This window comes from Gossypium hirsutum, chromosome A12 (genome assembly GCF_007990345.1).
Source record: "Gossypium hirsutum isolate 1008001.06 chromosome A12, Gossypium_hirsutum_v2.1, whole genome shotgun sequence".
Classification (NCBI taxonomy): Eukaryota; Viridiplantae; Streptophyta; class Magnoliopsida; order Malvales; family Malvaceae; genus Gossypium; species Gossypium hirsutum.
The window spans coordinates 89,879,153-89,899,735 of record NC_053435.1 but is presented as its reverse complement, the minus strand read 5'-3'; the positions used below and the strand labels follow the sequence as shown (position 1 = coordinate 89,899,735).

Genomic DNA, 20,583 nt, shown 5'->3' with positions numbered 1-20,583 from the left:
AAATCGGTTCCTCCGCTAACTTGTTGAAACCGAAAATGAACTGCATGCTAAATCAAATGAACAGAAATGAATAAAAATGGTAAAGTTAGAGAAATGTGACACATTTGGACATGAATATGGTTTTCTCACCAAATATGAAAATGACCTGAGTATTAATTTATGGTTTTTGGAATTATTAATTAATTGAAGTTCGAAAATAAAATAAAATTAATTGATCATAGTGAATCCATTAAATGTAAAAAAATTAAATATATTTTCTCATAGATTCTTTTATGATAAAGTTGTCATAATTTTAACGAAATTAGAATTGGGTTGAAAAACTTATTTAATTGGAAAATTAATTAATTTAATAAATAATGTCTATTTTAAGAAATAGAAAAAACATGTACTGAGTTGGATTAAATTATAAAGTGTTGAGTTAAAAATTTAGGAAGCACGTATAATTAAACTCAATACAAGAGAGGCCTGAATCCCCATGATAATACATATGAGGGGAAGCACACCTTATTGGACACCCCTCTCTCCTAGTTCATCTAGGAAGTTTTTTTTTTTTATTAAATAGACCTCTACTAATTTAACAAGGGTTTCACTTCTTCTTCTTATAAATAGGTGGCATCGGTAGGGCTAAAAAGACAATAAGTTTTACACAACTTTGAGATATTATTATTCTAAAAAGAAAATAAGTTTTACACAACTTTGACATATTATTATTCTACTCAAAAATAGTGAGAAATTATTTCTAAGTATAAATTCTATTTGTTAGAATTACAATTCTTCCGATTTTTATTAAAGAGAGATTTTTTGCTTTCCCACTGAAAGTAAAATAAATAATTTATAGTTTTATATTTTATTCGAATTCGTTTGAGTCCACACTCAAAGCAACTTGTGGTACAAGAACAATAGAGAAGGTTGTTTGATTGAAAGTCAAGAACGATAAGAATTTGTCTAACCGAAAACATATGTGCGAGTTCAGGTAATGTTTATTGATATAAATATCACAAACTGACTTGATTTTCAAAATTTTAATTTTTCATTGTGTAAGAAAACCGTTTTTGAACAGGATTTTTTCCAACAATTAGTATCAGAGACAAGTTGTTCTATGTTTATAGTATAATCTAATACCAAAATTTTCTCTCTTATTCATATGTGATTAATTTTGATAAGATATGACATCCTTGTAATTATCAGCATGTTTAGAGATATGTATGTAAATAAATGTATGTTATTATTTTATTATTATATATGATAAAGTAATTTTGCCAAAGTTGTGATTCCTAGAAAATGAATGTAATTATTTTTAAATTTCGGGTATGTATAATTAGATTGTGGACTATCATCTCCATGCATGATTTATTTATTATTTTAGAATAAATTATGTGAGCCTGAAACAAACATAGGACTTATGTAACCTATAATTTTTGGCGGAACCTAGAGAACCAATACACATCCAAGCTGATTGAGATGACACAAAACTGACCCAAACAAACTGGTAAAAGTCCAATGGTGATGATCAATGGTAAGGGCTAGTGGTGGCTAGAGACGGTGGTCGGCGACAGTAGAAAAACGATGATGACGTGAACCAATACTACAACGAAAGTTCGTGGTGACAAAATAGAATGCCGAAAGTATGTTTTGAGGTGAATTTTGTAATTTTTTCTAGGATGAAATCATGGAAACTTTGATTGATTAGGGTCATTTAAATTTTATGCTTTTATATGTGATAGCATGATGATATTTATTTGATTGCGAATGTATATTCATGCATATATGATAAGCATGCCATATAGTTTAGGAAAAGAATGCCACATGTACTTGTCATGCATATATTGATCATTCATGACTGAAACTAGACGTTAAAAACCTTGCATATTTTTAAAAGATTAAGTGGGAGAAGATCCCTAAACAAGACCTACGACCTCTATCAATGGTCTTTTGTGATGGCATAAAAATTAAACTACCTCACGGTAAGATTATCATGTGGACCTCACTGAGGAGATTTATTGAAAGTAAGAAGTATATTGTAATAGTATGATAGTTGGTCAGCCCTGTTGTAGGTATTATCATAAGATATAACAAGAAGTTTTTCTTCAAAGAGGGTAACTAGTCACAGCATGTCACTCGGTGAGATTATCCCACAATAACTCATTTGTGGTACATGATGCAATAAGTGTTAAGTTGATGGTTATACACTTAAGATCTTCTAGTTAAGTAACTTCCCATGACGCTCTACTTATGTTAGAATGATGGCCAAACGTTAAATGATTATTAGTACGTCTGAATGCCTAAGGAATTAGGTTCATGTACTAATTGGATGGAAATCCATGTTCTTACTAGTTGAACAAGATCACCCTACAGTGACTTGATTCAATGGTGTAGGAACTATGGTTGCAATGACTTACTAATGTTTTCAATGTTTAATGTTAGACGCATGCATCATCCTAATGCATATCTTAATACAAATATATTAATAAATGAATATTTTATTTTCAGTTCAAAAATTACACCTACTCCCTTATTAAATATAGTCACTGAGAAAAAATTGAATGAAAATAAATATAAGGAATGGAAAAGGAACCTCATGATTGTCCTGAGCTGTGAGAAACTAAAAACAGTCTTTGATAATAAATGTCCTCTAACTACTTAAGCTGACGCTAGAAAATGCCGGGAGGATTCTGATGAGATAGCTCGTTGTTATATGTTGGCAAGCGTCACCAGTATCTTTTATAAGCAACCTAAAAGTTGTAAGACTGCCAAAGCAATTCTAGACAAACTAAAAGACATGCTCAAAGGTCAAGCTGTCTTGGCTCGATAGTCGACTAGTAATAGTTTGTTGAATGCCTAACAAAAGCTCAACACTTGGATCAAAGAGCATATGATTACTCTAATGAGGTACTTTGCCGAGGCTGCAGATAATGAGTCCAATCTAGACCAGAACACACAAATTGATATGGTGTTCAAAAGCTTGTCCAAGGATTTTGTAGGCTTTTAAGTTGTATATAACCTTAGGAACAAGAATCTAATGCTTACACAACTCATGAAAGAATTACAATTCTATGAGTTGATGTTGAATGGAGATCATCTAGTTCGAAAACTAGAAGCAGACATAATTGTTGCATCTTCCTTTAAAGGGAAGGGAAATCACACTAAGAAAAAAAAGGCTAAGTTCTTTGGGCCACCTAAAGTGGAAATGAAGAAAACCAAGAAGCCTAAAAACTTATCTAAGTCTAAGTGTTTCTTCTACAGTAAAAAAAATGGCACTTCAAGGCAAACTATAAACAGTGGAAGGACTACCTGACCACTAAAGGAAAATGTATAAAACTCTTTAAGGTAAAAGCTTGCTTAGTGGAAGATTCAATAGACCACTGGGTCATTAATTTTGGAGCCACTAATCATGTATGTAACACCCTTAACCCATATCCATCACCGGATTAGGGTTACGGAGTACTACGACACATATCAAAACAATTAACATCATTAAACCATTCATTTAATAATTTAAATAACAACATTCGAATTTATATTTCATTCATAGCATAATCACATTTATGGGCCTTAAATCGAGCTTACGAGCCCTAAAAATAGTTTGAGAACAATCAGAGACTAATTTGAATCAAAATAGAAAAATACGGAAAAACTTAAAAGTTTTGGAAATAGTTGTCAGATGGTCGTGTGGTTAGGTCGTGTGATAGAGCCCAAACCACGTGGCTTAGAAACATAGACGTGTAGTCAAACTGTGTACAATTTGAAATATGGGTCACACGACCGTGTCTCAGCTTGTGTGCCCACATATGTGAGTATTCGAAATAATGTCACACAACCGTGTCACAGGCTGTGTTTGTTTTTAAAATAAGGTCACATAGCCATGTAACTTTCTGAGACCATGTGAAAAATCTTGCACTTAAAAATCAAAATGATACACGACTATATGGTGCGACTGTGTGTGGCACACGACTGTCTGACAGCCTGTGTCTTAGGCAATGTGCACATAGAATAGCTTCCAAAATAAGGTAAAACAACATCAATTCCTTAGGTACCAAGCCAAAACCAAATTGGCCATAAACATGTTTTCAAAACACATATAATCAAGCCTAAAATATACCAAAACATTCCAACCTAAGTGCCTAACCAATATGCCATCATTGGCACCACATATAAACAACATTTATCAACCAATTTAATTCATTCATTCAAATCATCTAACTATCAATAAACATACCAACTTTTTTACAAAATTGTCATCCAAAAATACCATTAAACATACCTTAAATACACATTACCAAGATGTTAAACATACCATATATATATGTACTAATTTTGCACAAAAGTATATTTTCAATCAAAGTACTAAAACATGCCTAAACATTTGTAAAATGAGCATCCTATATACATGCCACAGTTAACCACATTTCCAGACTTAAAAAACTATTGATGATAGATGACAATAGGTGTGAGCTCCGCTAATCCGATCGACACACTTCACGTATTCAAAATCTACAGAAAATAATAACATAAACAAGTATAAGATATACTTAGTATGTTCATACGTTTCAATTTCATACGTTTCAATTCACTAACTTACCATACACATTTAATTTCTAATTGAATATAACCATTAAATAAAAACCTTATCACAACATGAATCAACAACTTTGAGTCAGTAAATATAAATATGCAAATACTCAAAATTCAAATCATGTTCACATTTATAAAACCATTTAACACTATATATTTAGTAATTTTCCATTGGAACTTCGTAAAAGACTTCAATATACAAGTCCAGAAAACAAATAAAACTCATATGAGCTAATCTGGTACAGAGATATATGTTTTAGGTTACCCATCCGGGTTAAACCAATGACAACACAGAAGAAATATAGCCTGACCAGGGCTATGTATATATTTAAGGTTACCAGTCCAGGCTAAATCTTTAAAATGACAACAAATTACCAGTCCAGGCTAAATTTGTGTCACATGTATATCCGAGTCTGCAACAAATACTGGAGCTCGGTCTAGAACAAAAATCATTCAGAAACCTTGTATATGATACTTTTACTCATTCCATTGGAAATATTCCAAAAATCCAATTTATTACTATAACTCAAATTTTCCAATTTGACAATATATATTTGTATAATTAACATCATTTAATATCAAATTGTAAATTCAGAAAGTAGTATGAACTTACTTGTCAGATGATTCAGCTATCAAGGGCTATTCGGTAATTTTTTTCCTCGTACGTCCTTTACTCTTTGAGTTTCTAGTTTAATTAAGCCAAGTCAAACGAAATAAGCAATCAATTTATGCATTTAAGTCCTTTTATTCATATTTATAAATTTACCCCAAACTTTAATCTTTATACAATTTAGTCCCTAAACCCGAAACTATCAAATCGAATACAATTAAGCTTAAATCAAGCTAGCTGATTTTTCTATAACCTTGAACAACCCCTATATTTCTCTATTTCACATTATTTTCATGATATTTTACAACTTTAACATTTAAATCTTTAAACATCAAAATCACTAAAAATCACTTTATAAAATAATCCTATTTAACAACCAAACTTAATAATTTATCATCAAACTTCAAAAACACTTCAAAATCATCAATGGCATAATCTAAAACATTTAATAGTTTTACAAATTAATCCTTGGGTTAGTTGGACCTAGTTGTAACGATCTCAAAAACATAAAAAATTACTAAAAACGAATACAAAATACATACCATGCAATGAAAATAACCAAGTGTAACACCCCTAACCTGTATCTGTCGCCGGAACAAAGTTTCAGAGCATTACTAGAATTTACAGATCATTTAACAAAAATTTTACTTCATATAATATTCATACCTCAAATTAATCAAATTTAATCATAATGTCCCTTATGTGAGCCACCGGGGCCCAAAATATTTATCGGGACTAAATGGAAACTTAGAAAATTTTTCGAAAATATTTAAATTTTTTTAACACTGCAGGGATCACATGGCTGTGTGGCCAAGTCGTGTGAGAGACATGTCCGTGTCTTAGGCCGTGTGGGTATTATGTTTTGCATAAATTAGAAGTTGTAGTGGATCCACGACGATGTCATCTGGCTGTGTGTCACACACGGCTGAGACATATGCCCATGTGGACGAAATAGGCCATTTTTCCTAGTCTTATTCTTACCTAACTTGTCATCAAACTAACCAAACATTTTAGAATATCAACATTATAAGGCAAATTGGGCCTATACCAAAATATCCAAACTTATATAGGCTAATATTTAATCAAAATAATCTATACATGCCATTATAACTAGAATCAGATTATCCAAAACTACCAATAGAACCGATGGATAGTGTGATATAACTCCAACAAGCTTCCAACCCATTCGAGCTTCCGATAATCGATTCAATGCATCATATAAATAAACATATTACTATTCAATCAATAGCTTGGCATTTTCCTAAGCATCAAACAACAACACTTGTTAGTGTACTTACACATATTTCATATAAATTCAACATTGATATACTTATTTTCTCGACATGTCACACTTGAGTTTAATATTCGTCTCAACTTACATAATTTCCTTGTATCAACGTGTCAAAGATAATCATATATGTACATGTCATGATATATATATATCATTCTCTTACCATGTCATAATACATATCATTCTCTTACCCTTTTTTTGTAATAACATATATCATTCATTTAATTATATCAATGTTTCATGTGCCATAATTTCCATGTATTTCACATATATTTATTCTGGTAATAGTTCATAATGAACTTAACATAAATTAAATTCCATGTACATATACTTTCCACACCATGTATCTATATAACATGTACAAATCATTATATATATTTCGGGCATATCTAGTAATAATTCATTTCGTATTCATATTGTTTCATATCAGAATTTTACCAATTAAATCAATTAAAATATCGATGATTACTCGGGTAGTACACTCAAGGTGTACAAATCTATAATCATAGATGAACATATTCATCAAACAAATTCCATGTTCATAAAGCATTATTTCATACTTCTATATATCATGTATCATCATTTTCATGTATTTCAGGAATATTTGAGATATAAATTCATTTAAACTCATATTTCTCATTTCGAGAGTTTATATCCGTTGAATTATTGAAATTTTGATGGATACTCCAATAGTACACACAAAGCGTACAAATCATTAACCCGTCAATTCCTTTCTAGAGGTACCTATTAGGGCACTTATTCTGAGCCACATATCATACAGCAAGATTACCAGTCCAGGCTAAATCCTGTCTGTAACATATGCTCTAAGAGCTTTGTTAGGATTACTAGTCCAGGCTAAATATTTTCAGTGAAAAATACTCTAAAAAGCTTAAATCTGGATTACCAGTCTTGGCTAAATCCAGTCAATTAGGATTACTAGTCCAGGCTAAATCCTAATTGAAACATTTGGTCATAAAAGCTCAATTAGAATTACCAATCCAGACTAAATTCTAATTGAATCATATGCTTAAGAGACTTATATCTGGATTACCCGTCTGGCTAAATCCATTTTGCAACACATGTAGTTCCACCAGGGAAATCACCTTTATCCATCGAAATCCAATTTTCACACGAAATTTAATCATTTTCAATTATTTCCGACCATGTGTTCACTTCTTGCATTCATATCATTCATATTATATGCATGTACTAATATTTCACATTCAATCCAATATAACATACAATTTAACATATTTTCATGCTCAATTAAGTTACACGAACTTACCTGACTAAATTGCAGAAATACCAAGATTCAGGGGTATTTTGGAACTTTTTCATTTTTTCCCAGTTTTCATCTAATCTTGATCTAAATTAATAATTTCATTCAATTTATTAATTTAGACAATAAAACAATTTATTTCCTTCAATTTGGTCATTTTTGACATTTTTACAAAATTGCCCCTAAAGTTTTACTTTTATTCAATTTAGTCCCTGAGCCTAAAACATGCAAATTATCCATTTTTAATGTAAACCATTGCTAGCTAAATATTCATATATTTATTTTCCTCCACCTCCTCTCCATTCCACATCCTTAATATACATAATTCTACTATTTACTTATATGTTCATATCAAGCTGTCCACTTGAGTCATAGTCCCTAAATTACTTATATATTGAGTTACAGAATTCTAAATTAAGATCCTCTTGATGTTTTAGAAACTAGACTCAAATAAACTAGACTCAAATATATTTCTACCATAAAAATTTTAGAATTTATAATTTAGCCAATAATTACAGTAAAATCTTCAAATTTATCTCTGTTCTGCTGTTTGACAGCTTCGACCTTTCTTTACTAAAAATTTATTATCTCTTAGTATGGGATTTGAATGATGTTCCTGTTTTATATCTCTTGAAAATGAACTCATTAAGAATTTGAAAATATAAATTTAAACTCTCAATCATTTTTATATAATTTTTAATGATTTTCTAAATTCAGAACAAGAGAACCCGAAATCATTCTGACCTTATCTCACAAAATTTACTATAACTTATAATTTATAAGTCCATTGCTTACACTGCTTCTTCTATGAAAAACTAGACTCAAAAATCTTTAATTTCATATTTTATTCATCTTCTAATTTTATTTTCAAAAGTTTTTGTGATTTTTCAAAGTTAAACTATTGCTGCTGTCCAAAACTGTTTTAGTGCAAAATGTTAATTACCAAGTTTGTAACACTTTTATTTCCTTTCTCTATAATATTTCCCGTCACTTTCTCTTATTTTCCTTCACTAACATATCAAGAACATAAAACCTGATATAAGAAAACTCTACATTAACATCATTTCCCTGCCTTTTCAACAATATCAAACTTAAAAATATATTGAAATCTTGATGTTCTTACCTTGTCTTATTAAATTCAAGCTTTAACTTAATTTTCTCTCTCCTTCAGCTTCTATTTCTTAAATCTAACTTGATATTCTAGCTCCCCATAGTCGCTTTGCCATCTTTCTCTCTTGATGACTATAAAAATTCTTTTGATTTCTAAGTGAAAATAGTGGATTTTTGGTGAAATGACCAAATTGTAAAGAAAGCAAAACTTTCTTTTTTTCTCTCTTCTTCTCACGTTGGTGCATGGGAAAGATGTTGATCATTCTTCATCTTTCTTTCTTTATATGTATACTAAATAAAATAATAAAATATCATTTAAAAATTAAATTAAAATATTAATAAACTAATATTTATTTAATTAATCTAAAATATCTCCAACATCATCATTGTCTTCTAGATTTCTCTCTCCTTCTAATTAACCATTTTTCCCTTTATGATGTTTTAGAATTTCATCCTTGAGTCACCATTTGATTTGGTAAAATTATAATTTAGTCTCTTATAATTCTTCACCTATTCAATTTGGTCCTAATTCATCCATTTTTTTAGTTTCTAGATCATTCCATCCTTAAAATATTTGCACTATTGGTCCTTTAACTTTTTCATATTTACACTTTAACCCTTCAAATTTTGAGTATTTACTCTTGAGCAATAAAACTTTTCTCACTTTTACGATTTAATCCTTTCTTGAATTAATATATCATAATATACTTCCCAATGTTAACATAACTCAAAATTTCTCTTTTTGTCACTTTATTTTCTTATTTTACTATATTCAAGATAATATCTTACTGTAGAAATTTTCGGAGTATTACACCTTGGCCCAAACTCCTTGCTTCAGGAAAATGGGGAATTGGTTTTCCAAGAAAAAATGCAAAAGAAAGATGATGATAATTTTTTCATCTTTTGTTTTAATTTACTAAATTATCTAATTACAAAATTAACCTTTAAAAACAATCAATATTTCACTAAAAACCAACCCACAACCGTTCACTATCTAAAGATACAGTCTATTTACCATTGAAGGCCATACAAATGAAGTTCTAAAGCTATTGAACCCATTTTACTAATAACAATTAACTTTCTCAACTTTTATGATTTAATCATTTTTACTTAATTAATTATCTAAACATAAAAAATTATTAACCAAATTTTAATACGACATTACAGAAACTCTATAAATATTAAATAAATAATAAAACATTGACTTACTAATCGGAATTATGATCCCGAAACTACAGTTCCCGACACCATTGAAAAACGACAATGTATGTGTTTTTCTACAAGGGTTCGTAAAGACAAAAGATCTTAGAGATAAAAACTATCATTGCGGACCAGAAATGAGACAACTATGGCAGCTGAAGTAGTGGGAGATGTGTATTTTTATTTTGATAATTTTAGGAAGATTATTTTGAAAGATGTTTTCTATGTACCAAGTTTCAAAACAAACTTGATTTTTGTTACATGTTTATATAAAGACGACTTGTCCATGACTTTCAAAAATAAATTTAAAATATTTAGAAATCGTAAACTTATCTGTAATGAATGGATGCCAAATAATTTCTATTTTATCGAACCAAAGATGTAACATTACTTAAAACTAAAATTTCGAATAAAAGACTTAAAACTTCTCATTCTAATGAGTCGTGCCTTTGGCATTACAAACTTGGTCATATTAACCAAGAAATAATCACTAGACTTGTGAACGATGACACTTTGAGTTCATTTAAAGAAGTTGATATTCTACAATGTGAATCTTGCTTGAAAGATAAGATGACTAAGCAATTTTTTAATGCAAAAGGAACAAGGGCAGCGAAACCCTTAGAACTTGTGCATACTGACGTGTATAGGCCCTTGAACGTCAGTGTAAGGGGTGGTTACGAGTATTATGTAACCTTTATGGATGATTATTTTAGATATGAGTATGTGTACCTAATACATTGCAAGAGTGAAAACTTTGATAAATTCAAAGAGTTTTGTGCAAGAGTGGAGAAACAACTAGGTTTACCCATAAAGGCACTTCGGTCTGATCGAGGTGTGGAATATTTATCAGATAAGTTCTTAGGGATCTTATAGAGAATGAGATTCTATCCTAGTTAACCTCATCGGGCACCCTACAATAGAATGGCGTGGTAGTGAGAAAAAATCGAACGTTGTTAGACATGGTTCGTTTAATGTTAAGTTATTCGAAGTTGTCAATTTCCTTTTGGGGATATGTATTGAAAATGACTTGTTATATTCTGAATGATGTACCAACTAAGGCAACATCTAAAACTCTATACAGATTGTGGCATGACAGAAAGCCAAATCTAAATCATTTAAAAATTTGGGGATGCCCAATCCATGTATTTGATAAATATGTGAGGAAGTTGGATTCATGGACAAAATTACGCATTTTTGTAGGATATCCAAAAGGAATAAATGGTGGTTTATTTTATAACCTGAAAGAGCAAACAACGATAATGTCAACTCATGCTACTTTTCTTAAGGAAAGTTACATGAATGACTTCATACTCGTAATAAAGAAGTACTCAAGGAACTTTAGGAAAATACACAAAGCCTTATAGAAACGGTTCCAAAACCAACTTCTAATATTAGACTTGTAAATGATTAGCAACATAGGGCACATCATCACAGCGGGAAGGTCTCTCACAGGCCTAAGTTCTTCCAATCTGACGGAAGTGTTTTAAACACTGAGTCTATCAAACAGGAAGATGATAATCCACTCACATATGATAAAGCTATGCAGAGTGTTGATTCCAATCTCTAAAAAATAACTATGAAAGTTGAGATGGATTTTATGGATTCCAACTCAGTGTGGGAACTTGTAGACTAACCATAATAGATCAAACCTATAGGGTGTAAGTAGATCTACAAGAAGGAAAGGAATGCAGATGAAAAAGTGGAAACTTATAAAGCCAGACTTGTGGCAAAAAAGTTATACTCAGAAAAGAAGGTATTGCTTATGAAGAAACCTTCTCTCCAGTTACCATGCTCAAGTCACTCAGCATATTGTTATCCATTGCGACATCTTTCGACTATGAGATTTGGAAAATGGATGTCAATAAAACATTCTTGAACGACTATCTTGAAGAGAGCATCTATATGATGCAACCCACTAGTTATATAATGTTGGATAAAATCTTGTTCAAAAATGGTTTTCTTACACAGTGAAAAATAAAAAATTTGAAAACTAGGCCGGTTTGTGATATTTATAGTAACAAATCCTTTACCGAAATCGCACATGTGTTTTCAGTTAGACAGATCCTTGTTGTTCTTGGCTTTCAACCGAACGACTTTCTCTGCTATTCTTGTACCACGAACTGCTTTGAATGTGGGCGCAAATTATTCGAACCAAACACAGAACCAGAAATAGTTTTTTTCTTTTTTACTTTTAGTGTGAAAGCAAAATCTCTCTCAATAGGAACCGGTAGAATAGTTATTATGGAAAATAGAATTTATATTTGGAGAATAAAACTTTCACTATTTTCGGGCAAAATAACAATGTCTCAAAGTTCTATCTTTAGCCCTATCGGTGCCATCTATTTATAAAAGAAGAAATGAACTCTTGTTGAATTGTAAAAGTCTATTTCAAATAGAAAAATGAACTCTTAGTCTAAATAGAAGTATAGGGGGTGACAATCTTAGCTAATTATATTAGGGTTTGTCGTCCCTTTCTGTAATGACCTGTAATGACCTGAAAGTCAAATGAACAAAAATGAATAGAAATGATAAAGTTAGAGAAATGAGACACAATTGGAAATGAATGTGGTTTTCTCACCAAATATGAAAATGACCTAAAAATAAATTTATGGTTTTTCAAATTATTAATTAATTAATTAATTAATTAATTGAAGTTAGAAAATGAAATTAAATTAATTGGTCATAGAAAATGAAATTAAATTAATTGGTCATAGTGAATCCGTTGAATATAGAAAAATTAAATATATGTTCTCATAGATTCTTTTAAGGCAAAGTTGTTATAATTTTAACGGAATTAGAATTAGGTTGAGAAAATTAGTTAGAAAATTAAATTATTTAAATTAATTTTATGAATAATGTCTATTTTGTGAAATAGAAAAACATGTATTGGGTTAAGAGTTTAAGAAACACATATAATTAGATCTGATACAGGAGAAACCCAAATCTCCATTATAATTCATATGCGGGGAAGCACACCTTATTAGCCTTTTTCTGTCCTAGTTCAATTAGGAAGTTGTTTTTCTATTAAATAGACTTCTACTAATTAAAAAGGGTTTTACTTTTTCTCCTTATAAATAGTGAGAACTTATTTTTAAATATAAATTCTATTTTTTGGAATAATAATTTTACTGGTTTCTGTTAAAGAAAGAATTTTTGCTTTCTTACTGAAAGTAAAGTAAATAATTTCTAGTTCTGTATTTGACTTGAATTCGTTCGAACCTACACTCGAAGCAATTCATAGTACGAGAGTAGTGGAAAAGACTGTTCGCTTAAAAGCCGAGAACGACAAGGATTCGTGTAATTGAAAACACATGTGCAATTTCGAGTAAAGTGTATTGTTATAAATATCACAAACCAACTCTTTTTTTTTAAATTTTAATTTTTTCTTGTATAAAAAAATTGTTTTCAAATAAAAAATTTTCAAACAATACATAAATAATTACCTCACCCAATAGACCTTCGCCAACTCAATCACCTCGATTTCAACAAAAGACTTACTTAGTCAAGGGCTCACCATTTTCAGGAACTACCACTAAATTTGATCGAGATTCGATGAAACCTTTCCCATCACATCTGTTGCATACCAACACACATTAAAAAAAGCCTTACCATCAATTACATATAACCAAACTAATCTCATCTTATAGAAGTTTAGTCACACCTCATCTTGGTAAAGCATAACATGATGTTTGCATTAAGCCTATATAATTAAGAAACTACTTTCCCTGATTAGGAGCCAATGATCAACTCCATTAAAACCACCATTTATATAAGGCCCCTCCATCACCAAGAAAGGGGAAGTCTTTTTCTTCCTACTTACGCTATAATGTATTTTTGGAGAAACACTATATCTAATCGTCAAACTCAAACTTTGTATCAATAAATATCATAAAATTGTTTTGTGTTTTTAATTAATCCTATATCTAAATAGCGTATAAGTTATATTGTTTTTAATTATTGTAATCATTTATATAAAATGAAAAAGTATAACGTGTAATCTATATAAATAAAACATAAAAGAAAATTTTAATTGAATACATAATAGTATAAAATTAAATTAATTTTATTTCTACTAATATAATAAATTTAAAAAACAACAAATATTAGGTATATCGATAAAACACATCGCACTCTTAAAATAAGAAAGTGAATTGAAACCTTAAAAATAATATTATTAAAAAAGACAATTATATCAATACTAAAATTGACCTGAAAAAATACTTAAAAGAAATATAATAGATTTAAAAGGCTATAATTTTGGGATATTATAAAAAATAAATTATTAATTAAGAGTTTTTCAGGTTTTCACCCTTTTGGAAAGTAAGAGCTTGGACTCTAATTGAAGTTGAGATGGGTAAAACACGGGGAAAAAAAATTACTGGCGCGTGAGATTTCACCAAGTAAAAAAGAATGCAAAAGTGGCGCCGTTTTGGAAAATCTAACTGTAAATATTTGGGGGAAGGAGGCAGGCAATTGCTAACCAAGTCACCGTTGTCCCATTTTCCCAAATCATGATTCAGCTTCAACGAGCTCCCCCGACTTTACACTTCCTTCATTTTGATCTTTCCTCTCGCATCCATCCCTCCCTCTGATTCAATCAGATCTTGAGAAAATCCCTGAAATTCACCCATCTCGTCTGTATCATATTAATCAATCAATAGAAAAACCGAAAGAACAAAGAAATGGCGGGGGCGGCATCGGCACTATTCCTTCTAGATATAAAGGGCCGCGTTCTGGTGTGGCGTGACTACCGTGGCGATGTCTCCGCTGCACAAGCTGAACGTTTTTTTACCAAACTCATCGAAAAAGAGGTTCCTCTTTTCCTTATATATATATTTTCTCGGAATTTTGATTTAATTTTTGTTTTCCGGTTTAGGATAAACCATATTATTCAGTTAATTGATTTAATCATTCTCTATAAAAAAAGTTTGAATTTTCCTATTGCACTTCGAATCAGCTTTCAATTTTAACGAGGCTGAAATGGTTAGCTCATTGTTGAATTTCTTCTTCGGATTTGGCTTTCAGGGAGATCCGCAGTCGCAAGATCCAGTGGTATACGATAATGGAGTAACTTACATGTTTGTACAGCACAGCAACGTCTACTTGATGACTGCAACGAGGCAGAATTGCAATGCTGCCAGTCTTCTTTTCTTCCTGCACCGTGTAGTTGATGTAAGCGTAATTTGGTAATTGCAGTTTCATTCATTTTTGTGATCAAAATTTTCAACTGAACTGAGTCGGTTACCTTTGCTATTTTTCTTGATGGTCTATGATCTTTGATTCTTTTTATCGATCTGAATTATTATTCCAGGTTTTCAAGCATTATTTTGAGGAGTTAGAAGAGGAATCGCTTAGGGATAACTTTGTTGTAGTGGTATGTTGAAATCAAACTCTTTTTCCTTTTGGTTAAATAGTTCTACCACTGGCTGTTGGATGGTATTGGTTTGTAATTTATGCTAAAATGGTTTATAATTGGCTATTTGTTATGCCTTCGGCAGTACGAGTTACTTGACGAGATTATGGATTTTGGCTACCCTCAATACACAGAAGCAAAAATACTTAGTGAATTTATTAAGACTGATGCATATAGGATGGAAGTAACACAGAGGCCTCCAATGGCTGTTACAAATGCGGTCTCTTGGCGTAGTGAAGGAATAAACTACAAGAAGAATGAAGTAGGCGACTCTTTTCTATGGTTATTCTTTTGAGTCATTTATCGTTGTCTCCAAACACTAGATTATGAGGATTTATTCTTCATTTCAGGTTTTTCTGGATGTGGTTGAAAGTGTGAACATCCTCGTCAACAGCAATGGACAAATAATTAGGTCGGATGTTGTTGGGGCATTGAAGATGAGAACTTATTTGAGGTGTGTTTTCTGATATTTTGAAAATTTATGGTTTGTCTTACGGAATGTACTTTATCTCAAATCTTGATTCTATCTTTTACTCAATAATGTACATGAATTTTTGTTGCAGATTAATTGCATGCCTGATAAAGTGACAATTCTAAATAATGTATCTAGTGTAATATTACTCGTAGTTCTACAACTATTGAATTTTAGAGTGAATATGTAGCAATTTTGTAATCTGCAAAGTTGAAAATAATAGGTTGGTGTATGTAAATTTCATAGGTGGTTGAGGGGAGTGGGGCAGAAGGGAGGTGAGGTGATGCTGATTAATTTGGTAGAGGATTGATATGATTTGACCTGGTTCCAAATGTATAGCTTCCTACAATCTGGATAATGCCCCAATCCCACATTTAGAAATTGTGAAGGTCCACTATGGTATATGTAGAGGCTTAAATCAATAACTACGAGGTTTGTTTTGTGGGACAAAACTGTGAGATCTTTGGGTCAAAGCTCACAGTACCTCTCTAGTTTGGTGCCTGCCCTGCAAGGTATTGTGGTCATCTTTGACCTGAAGGATGCACCTCATGAGTGTGGGTTAAGCCTCATGAGAACTGGTGTCTTTCCATCTCTCTTTTGCACCCTTGTTGACGAAACCATTCATTTGAACTTTCTGTTTGATTGTCATTCATGTGTGTTATAATTTAAGCTCTGAAACATTGTCTGTTGTAGGCAACTCGAACCTTCATGCACACTGTTATGGTCCAAACAATTGATTTTTGTCTTGAGTTTTATGGTATAAAAAATATCTTTTCATGTTGAGTTCTTTTTTGAGCTATCTATTTATTTTATTTGGTTTCAATTTGTGTTTCAGTGGTATGCCTGAGTGTAAACTTGGTCTAAATGATAGAGTATTGCTTGAAGCACAAGGCCGAGTGACAAAGGGAAAGGCAATTGATTTGGAGGATATAAAGTTCCATCAGTATGTAGCTTAACATTCTTTTTCTAGTTGAACACTTGCTCTTAATGTACTCTTTTTACCTTTGGGTGCAACAGCTACAGAATCTAACGTTGCAAATTTCTTGCCTATCAATAATGCTTTGGTCTAGGTGTGTACGTCTGGCCCGATTTGAAAATGACAGGACTATATCCTTTATACCTCCTGATGGGTCCTTTGATCTCATGACATATAGACTTAGTACTCAGGTGGACGTTTGGCATCTGAATTCTCATTCTGCCTTCTCTCTTTCTTTCTGCCAACCAGTTATTTCTTGACAGTTAATGATGACAAGTATGTCTGCTCCTTTTTTTTTTTTTTTTTGTTTAATTAGGTAAAGCCTCTCATCTGGGTAGAAGCTCAAGTTGAGAAACATTCAAGAAGCCGTGTTGAGATTATGGTAAAGGCTAGAAGTCAGTACAAGGAGCGTAGGTATTGGGTTTTGTCCCTATTCCTATATTCTGGTCTATTTAATTTCAAGGATCTGTAGGTGAGCTTATGTTAGATTAGAGATTACTAAGCACTGACAAAGATATAATGTTTCTTTACAGTACTGCTACAAATGTTGAGATTGCGATGCCTGTGCCTACTGATGCTTCCAGTCGAAATATTCGGACATCAATGGGATCTGCAGCTTATGCACCTGAAAATGATGCATTAATGTGGAAAATAAGATCTTTTCCTGGTGGAAAGGTAACATCTACCTATTACAGACTTATTAAAAGCTCTCTGTCTAGCCATGGTACTTATAATTTTGAAATTCATAACATTAGGAGTATATGTTGAGGGCCGAGTTTACTCTTCCTAGCATAACAGATGAAGAGGCAACTCCAGAGAGAAAAGCTCCTATTCGTGTGAAGTTTGAAATTCCATATTTTACCGTTTCTGGGATACAGGTATTCCCTTCAGATGTTTTTTTTTTAATTCTTAATGTTCTTTCAATATGCTTTAATGGAATTTCAGGGGTTGTGTTTCTATTGGTAAACTTTCTGACTCGCACATATTGGGGTTTCGTAGGTTCGATATCTGAAGATCATTGAAAAAAGTGGCTACCAGGCTCTTCCATGGGTACGATATATTACAATGGCAGGCGAGTATGAACTAAGACTTATTTAGTGCCAGTTCCTTTAATATTGAGAGATCCAGTTCACCGCATTTTTCGAGAGTTAGAATGGACATAAGGATACAAGGAAAGCGGTTGATAAACAAAAGCCCTTGTGAAGAGCATGAAAGAGTGGTTCCTCCTAAAAAAACAAAGCACTTTTCTGCTTCATATTTATAATGTATGCGTTATAATTGTTTTATCTAAATTAGGTGTGAGAGTTTATAATCACCAACATTTTTCCCTTATCAAACTACAAATCGAATACTGTGAATTCTTTTCTTTTCTTCTTCTTTTTTTTTTTTTTTAAATTTGTCAATGATTTATTGTTCGAATGTATTGAGGGAGGGCAGTGGGGAATTCTTTCCTGCCATTTTGGCCGTTTCATGCTTCTTCTGCCTATTACAACTTATCATTTGGGTTACCGAAATACGACATTTGCTACGTGGGGACTTCAAATATGCAGCGTCGAGATATTCGAACGCTATTCGAATTAGATTGTTTGGTTAAATTGATACAATTGAAAATCGGTAACTTGTGTGGTGTAGTATATGATATATATATATAATCAGTGAACCAATAAAAATTGATTCAGTTTATAAAAATAGGTGAAAATCATATTAAAGCAATAAAATTTTGGGTTTTTTTGCTACTTTGATTTCTAATTATCTTTTTCGAGTAATAAAATTTGAATGTTTAATCTCTTAATCATATTTTTAAGTAAAATATATGCTTTTTTGTTGATAAGTACTTGATTAACTATATGTGATATTTAAAAGTTTATAATTGAATTATTATTATTATTATCGTGGTCGTCGTCATTATTCAGTTTTGACTTTGGGATGTTTTTTGGGTTAAGAAAAGGAACATAACATTACAACAAAAGTTAAGTAATTGTACGATCCATCATATCTCCCCTAGCATTAGCAGCTAATAAGGACAAAAGGGAATAAGGGGGAGAGTCACAGACAAAATAAATCATCTGGTAGGATAACGTCTCGGGGAGATGAAGACCGGAAATTACTCTCTGGTCGGGAAAGGAGCATTGTCCTTTCTTGAAAGATATGTTTGAGACTCTTAGAAGTTATTATGGTAAGGAGCATCTTGTAATCATCAACAAGTGAAGATGATATTGGATTAGAAGAGTTAACATTAGATATAAAGTGGATAATAGTAGTGGCATCAACTTCAACATCAAGATGCCTAATGTTATGATCTAATGCTAATTTAAGACAATCTTTAAATGTGCATAATTCCACTTCAACACTAGTCGCTATGGGTATGTTTCGAAAAGATCCTATTAGCCAATTTCCATTATGATCTTTGATTAAAGAATTTGCACTCGCAGTTCCTAGATTCCCTAGTGATGACCTTCAGTATTGAGTTTAAACCGACAAAGACTAAGGGATCCCAATAGACTGTAATGAAAGATGAAAGATTTCTGCACTTGACTGAAGGTACTATAGCAAAAAATTGAGCAGCACCTTCAATCGCTCTTTTAGTCAAACCCTCCATTTGTCGGTGGCCACCAAAAATAAAGGTGTTGCGTTGAAGATAGATTTCCCAGAGCATATAAGTGAAAATTATTTTCCATAGGATCTTAGGATTTGAACACCAGGCTTTGGAATTGAGGTTGAACAGTAACCATTCTTCCCAGTTACTAAACTATGTAAACAGGAAGCTACCATTTCCAGTTAGAGAGGCCCAATGTCATGATTCCACCTTGTATAGTCATGATAGGGTAGGATGCTAAGGGGCCACCCATGTATAAAGCCAGGCAAAGGGTAGAGGAACCTTGGGAGGGTAATCCTTTTGTATTTAGGAAAGTGTCATCATTTCAGCCATCTTTATGTTTTCTAGTAGCATTACTATAAAAACATTCTTGCATCTCTATAGTGGGTGGATAGTCAGTAATTGTTCGGCCGAGCCACTAATTAAGGTATGTGCTAGGTCATCATTGAGGGTGACCTTTACGACCTATTGATGGTGTGGATAAGTGTGCTTTTCTATAACTCGTTATAATGTTTCCTATATAATAAACCCATTTTTCCCTTCGGGGGAACATGAGGTATACTAGTGGTATTCGCTATGCCCAGCGAGATTAGATTGTGGCTCAAGACTAACTTGTGGCTTGCTTGTCTTTAACAAAAGTGTCATCAAAGTGCCTTATTGGCTTCCAACTGAGTGAACAAAGTTGAGTTTGTGACATGTGGTGCCAGAGCTAGCAAAATTGTGTCATTGTAAACTAAAACATGGTGACAACATGAGGTAGTAGGTCAAAGGACCCCCATATAAATAGCTCGAATGATCACAAAAAAATTTAGGAATCGGAGGCCGTAATGGCCACCTTGAATGCCTACATGGTCATGAGTGACCGAGCGGAGAGTTATTTGATATAATGAGCACCTTTGGTGATGAAGTGAAGGATGCTTTGAACGCAATCAAATTGGGATTTGAGGAAGCAATTGAAAATCTTAAAAATAAGACGGGAAGCTATTGGGGCCATTAAAAAAGGGTTTAAGGAACTCAAGGCCTAAAGGAATTTGATTCAGATGGCTTTGATTCAAATGGGTTTC

At 32.1% G+C, this 20,583-nt stretch overlaps 1 protein-coding gene across 1 annotated transcript; it reads left to right on the top strand.

Moving 5' to 3' along the window:
• Positions 1-14,531: 14,531 nt before the first annotated feature.
• On the top strand, positions 14,532-18,289 carry LOC107928704 (AP-1 complex subunit mu-2). The gene is made up of 11 exons (XM_041083035.1): positions 14,532-14,873; positions 15,088-15,234; positions 15,374-15,436; positions 15,561-15,737; positions 15,826-15,929; positions 16,783-16,890; positions 17,018-17,114; positions 17,240-17,337; positions 17,457-17,598; positions 17,679-17,801; positions 17,923-18,289. The coding sequence occupies exons 1-11, from the start codon at positions 14,745-14,747 to the stop codon at positions 18,019-18,021; spliced, it is 1,287 nt and encodes a 428-aa protein (XP_040938969.1). The 5' UTR covers positions 14,532-14,744; the 3' UTR covers positions 18,022-18,289.
• Positions 18,290-20,583: the final 2,294 nt, after the last annotated feature.

What these genes read in the sequence shown, in the direction of transcription:
- LOC107928704 (XM_041083035.1), top strand. Translation starts at nt 14,745, where the DNA reads ATGGCGGGGGCGGCATCGGCACTATTCCTTCTAGATATAAAGGGCCGC. An exon ending in AAGATGAGAACTTATTTGAG is followed by an intron (nt 15,930 to 16,782) that starts GTGTGTTTTCTG and finishes TTTGTGTTTCAG; the next exon opens with TGGTATGCCTGAGTGTAAAC. An exon ending in TTACCGTTTCTGGGATACAG is followed by an intron (nt 17,802 to 17,922) that starts GTATTCCCTTCA and finishes GGGGTTTCGTAG; the next exon opens with GTTCGATATCTGAAGATCAT.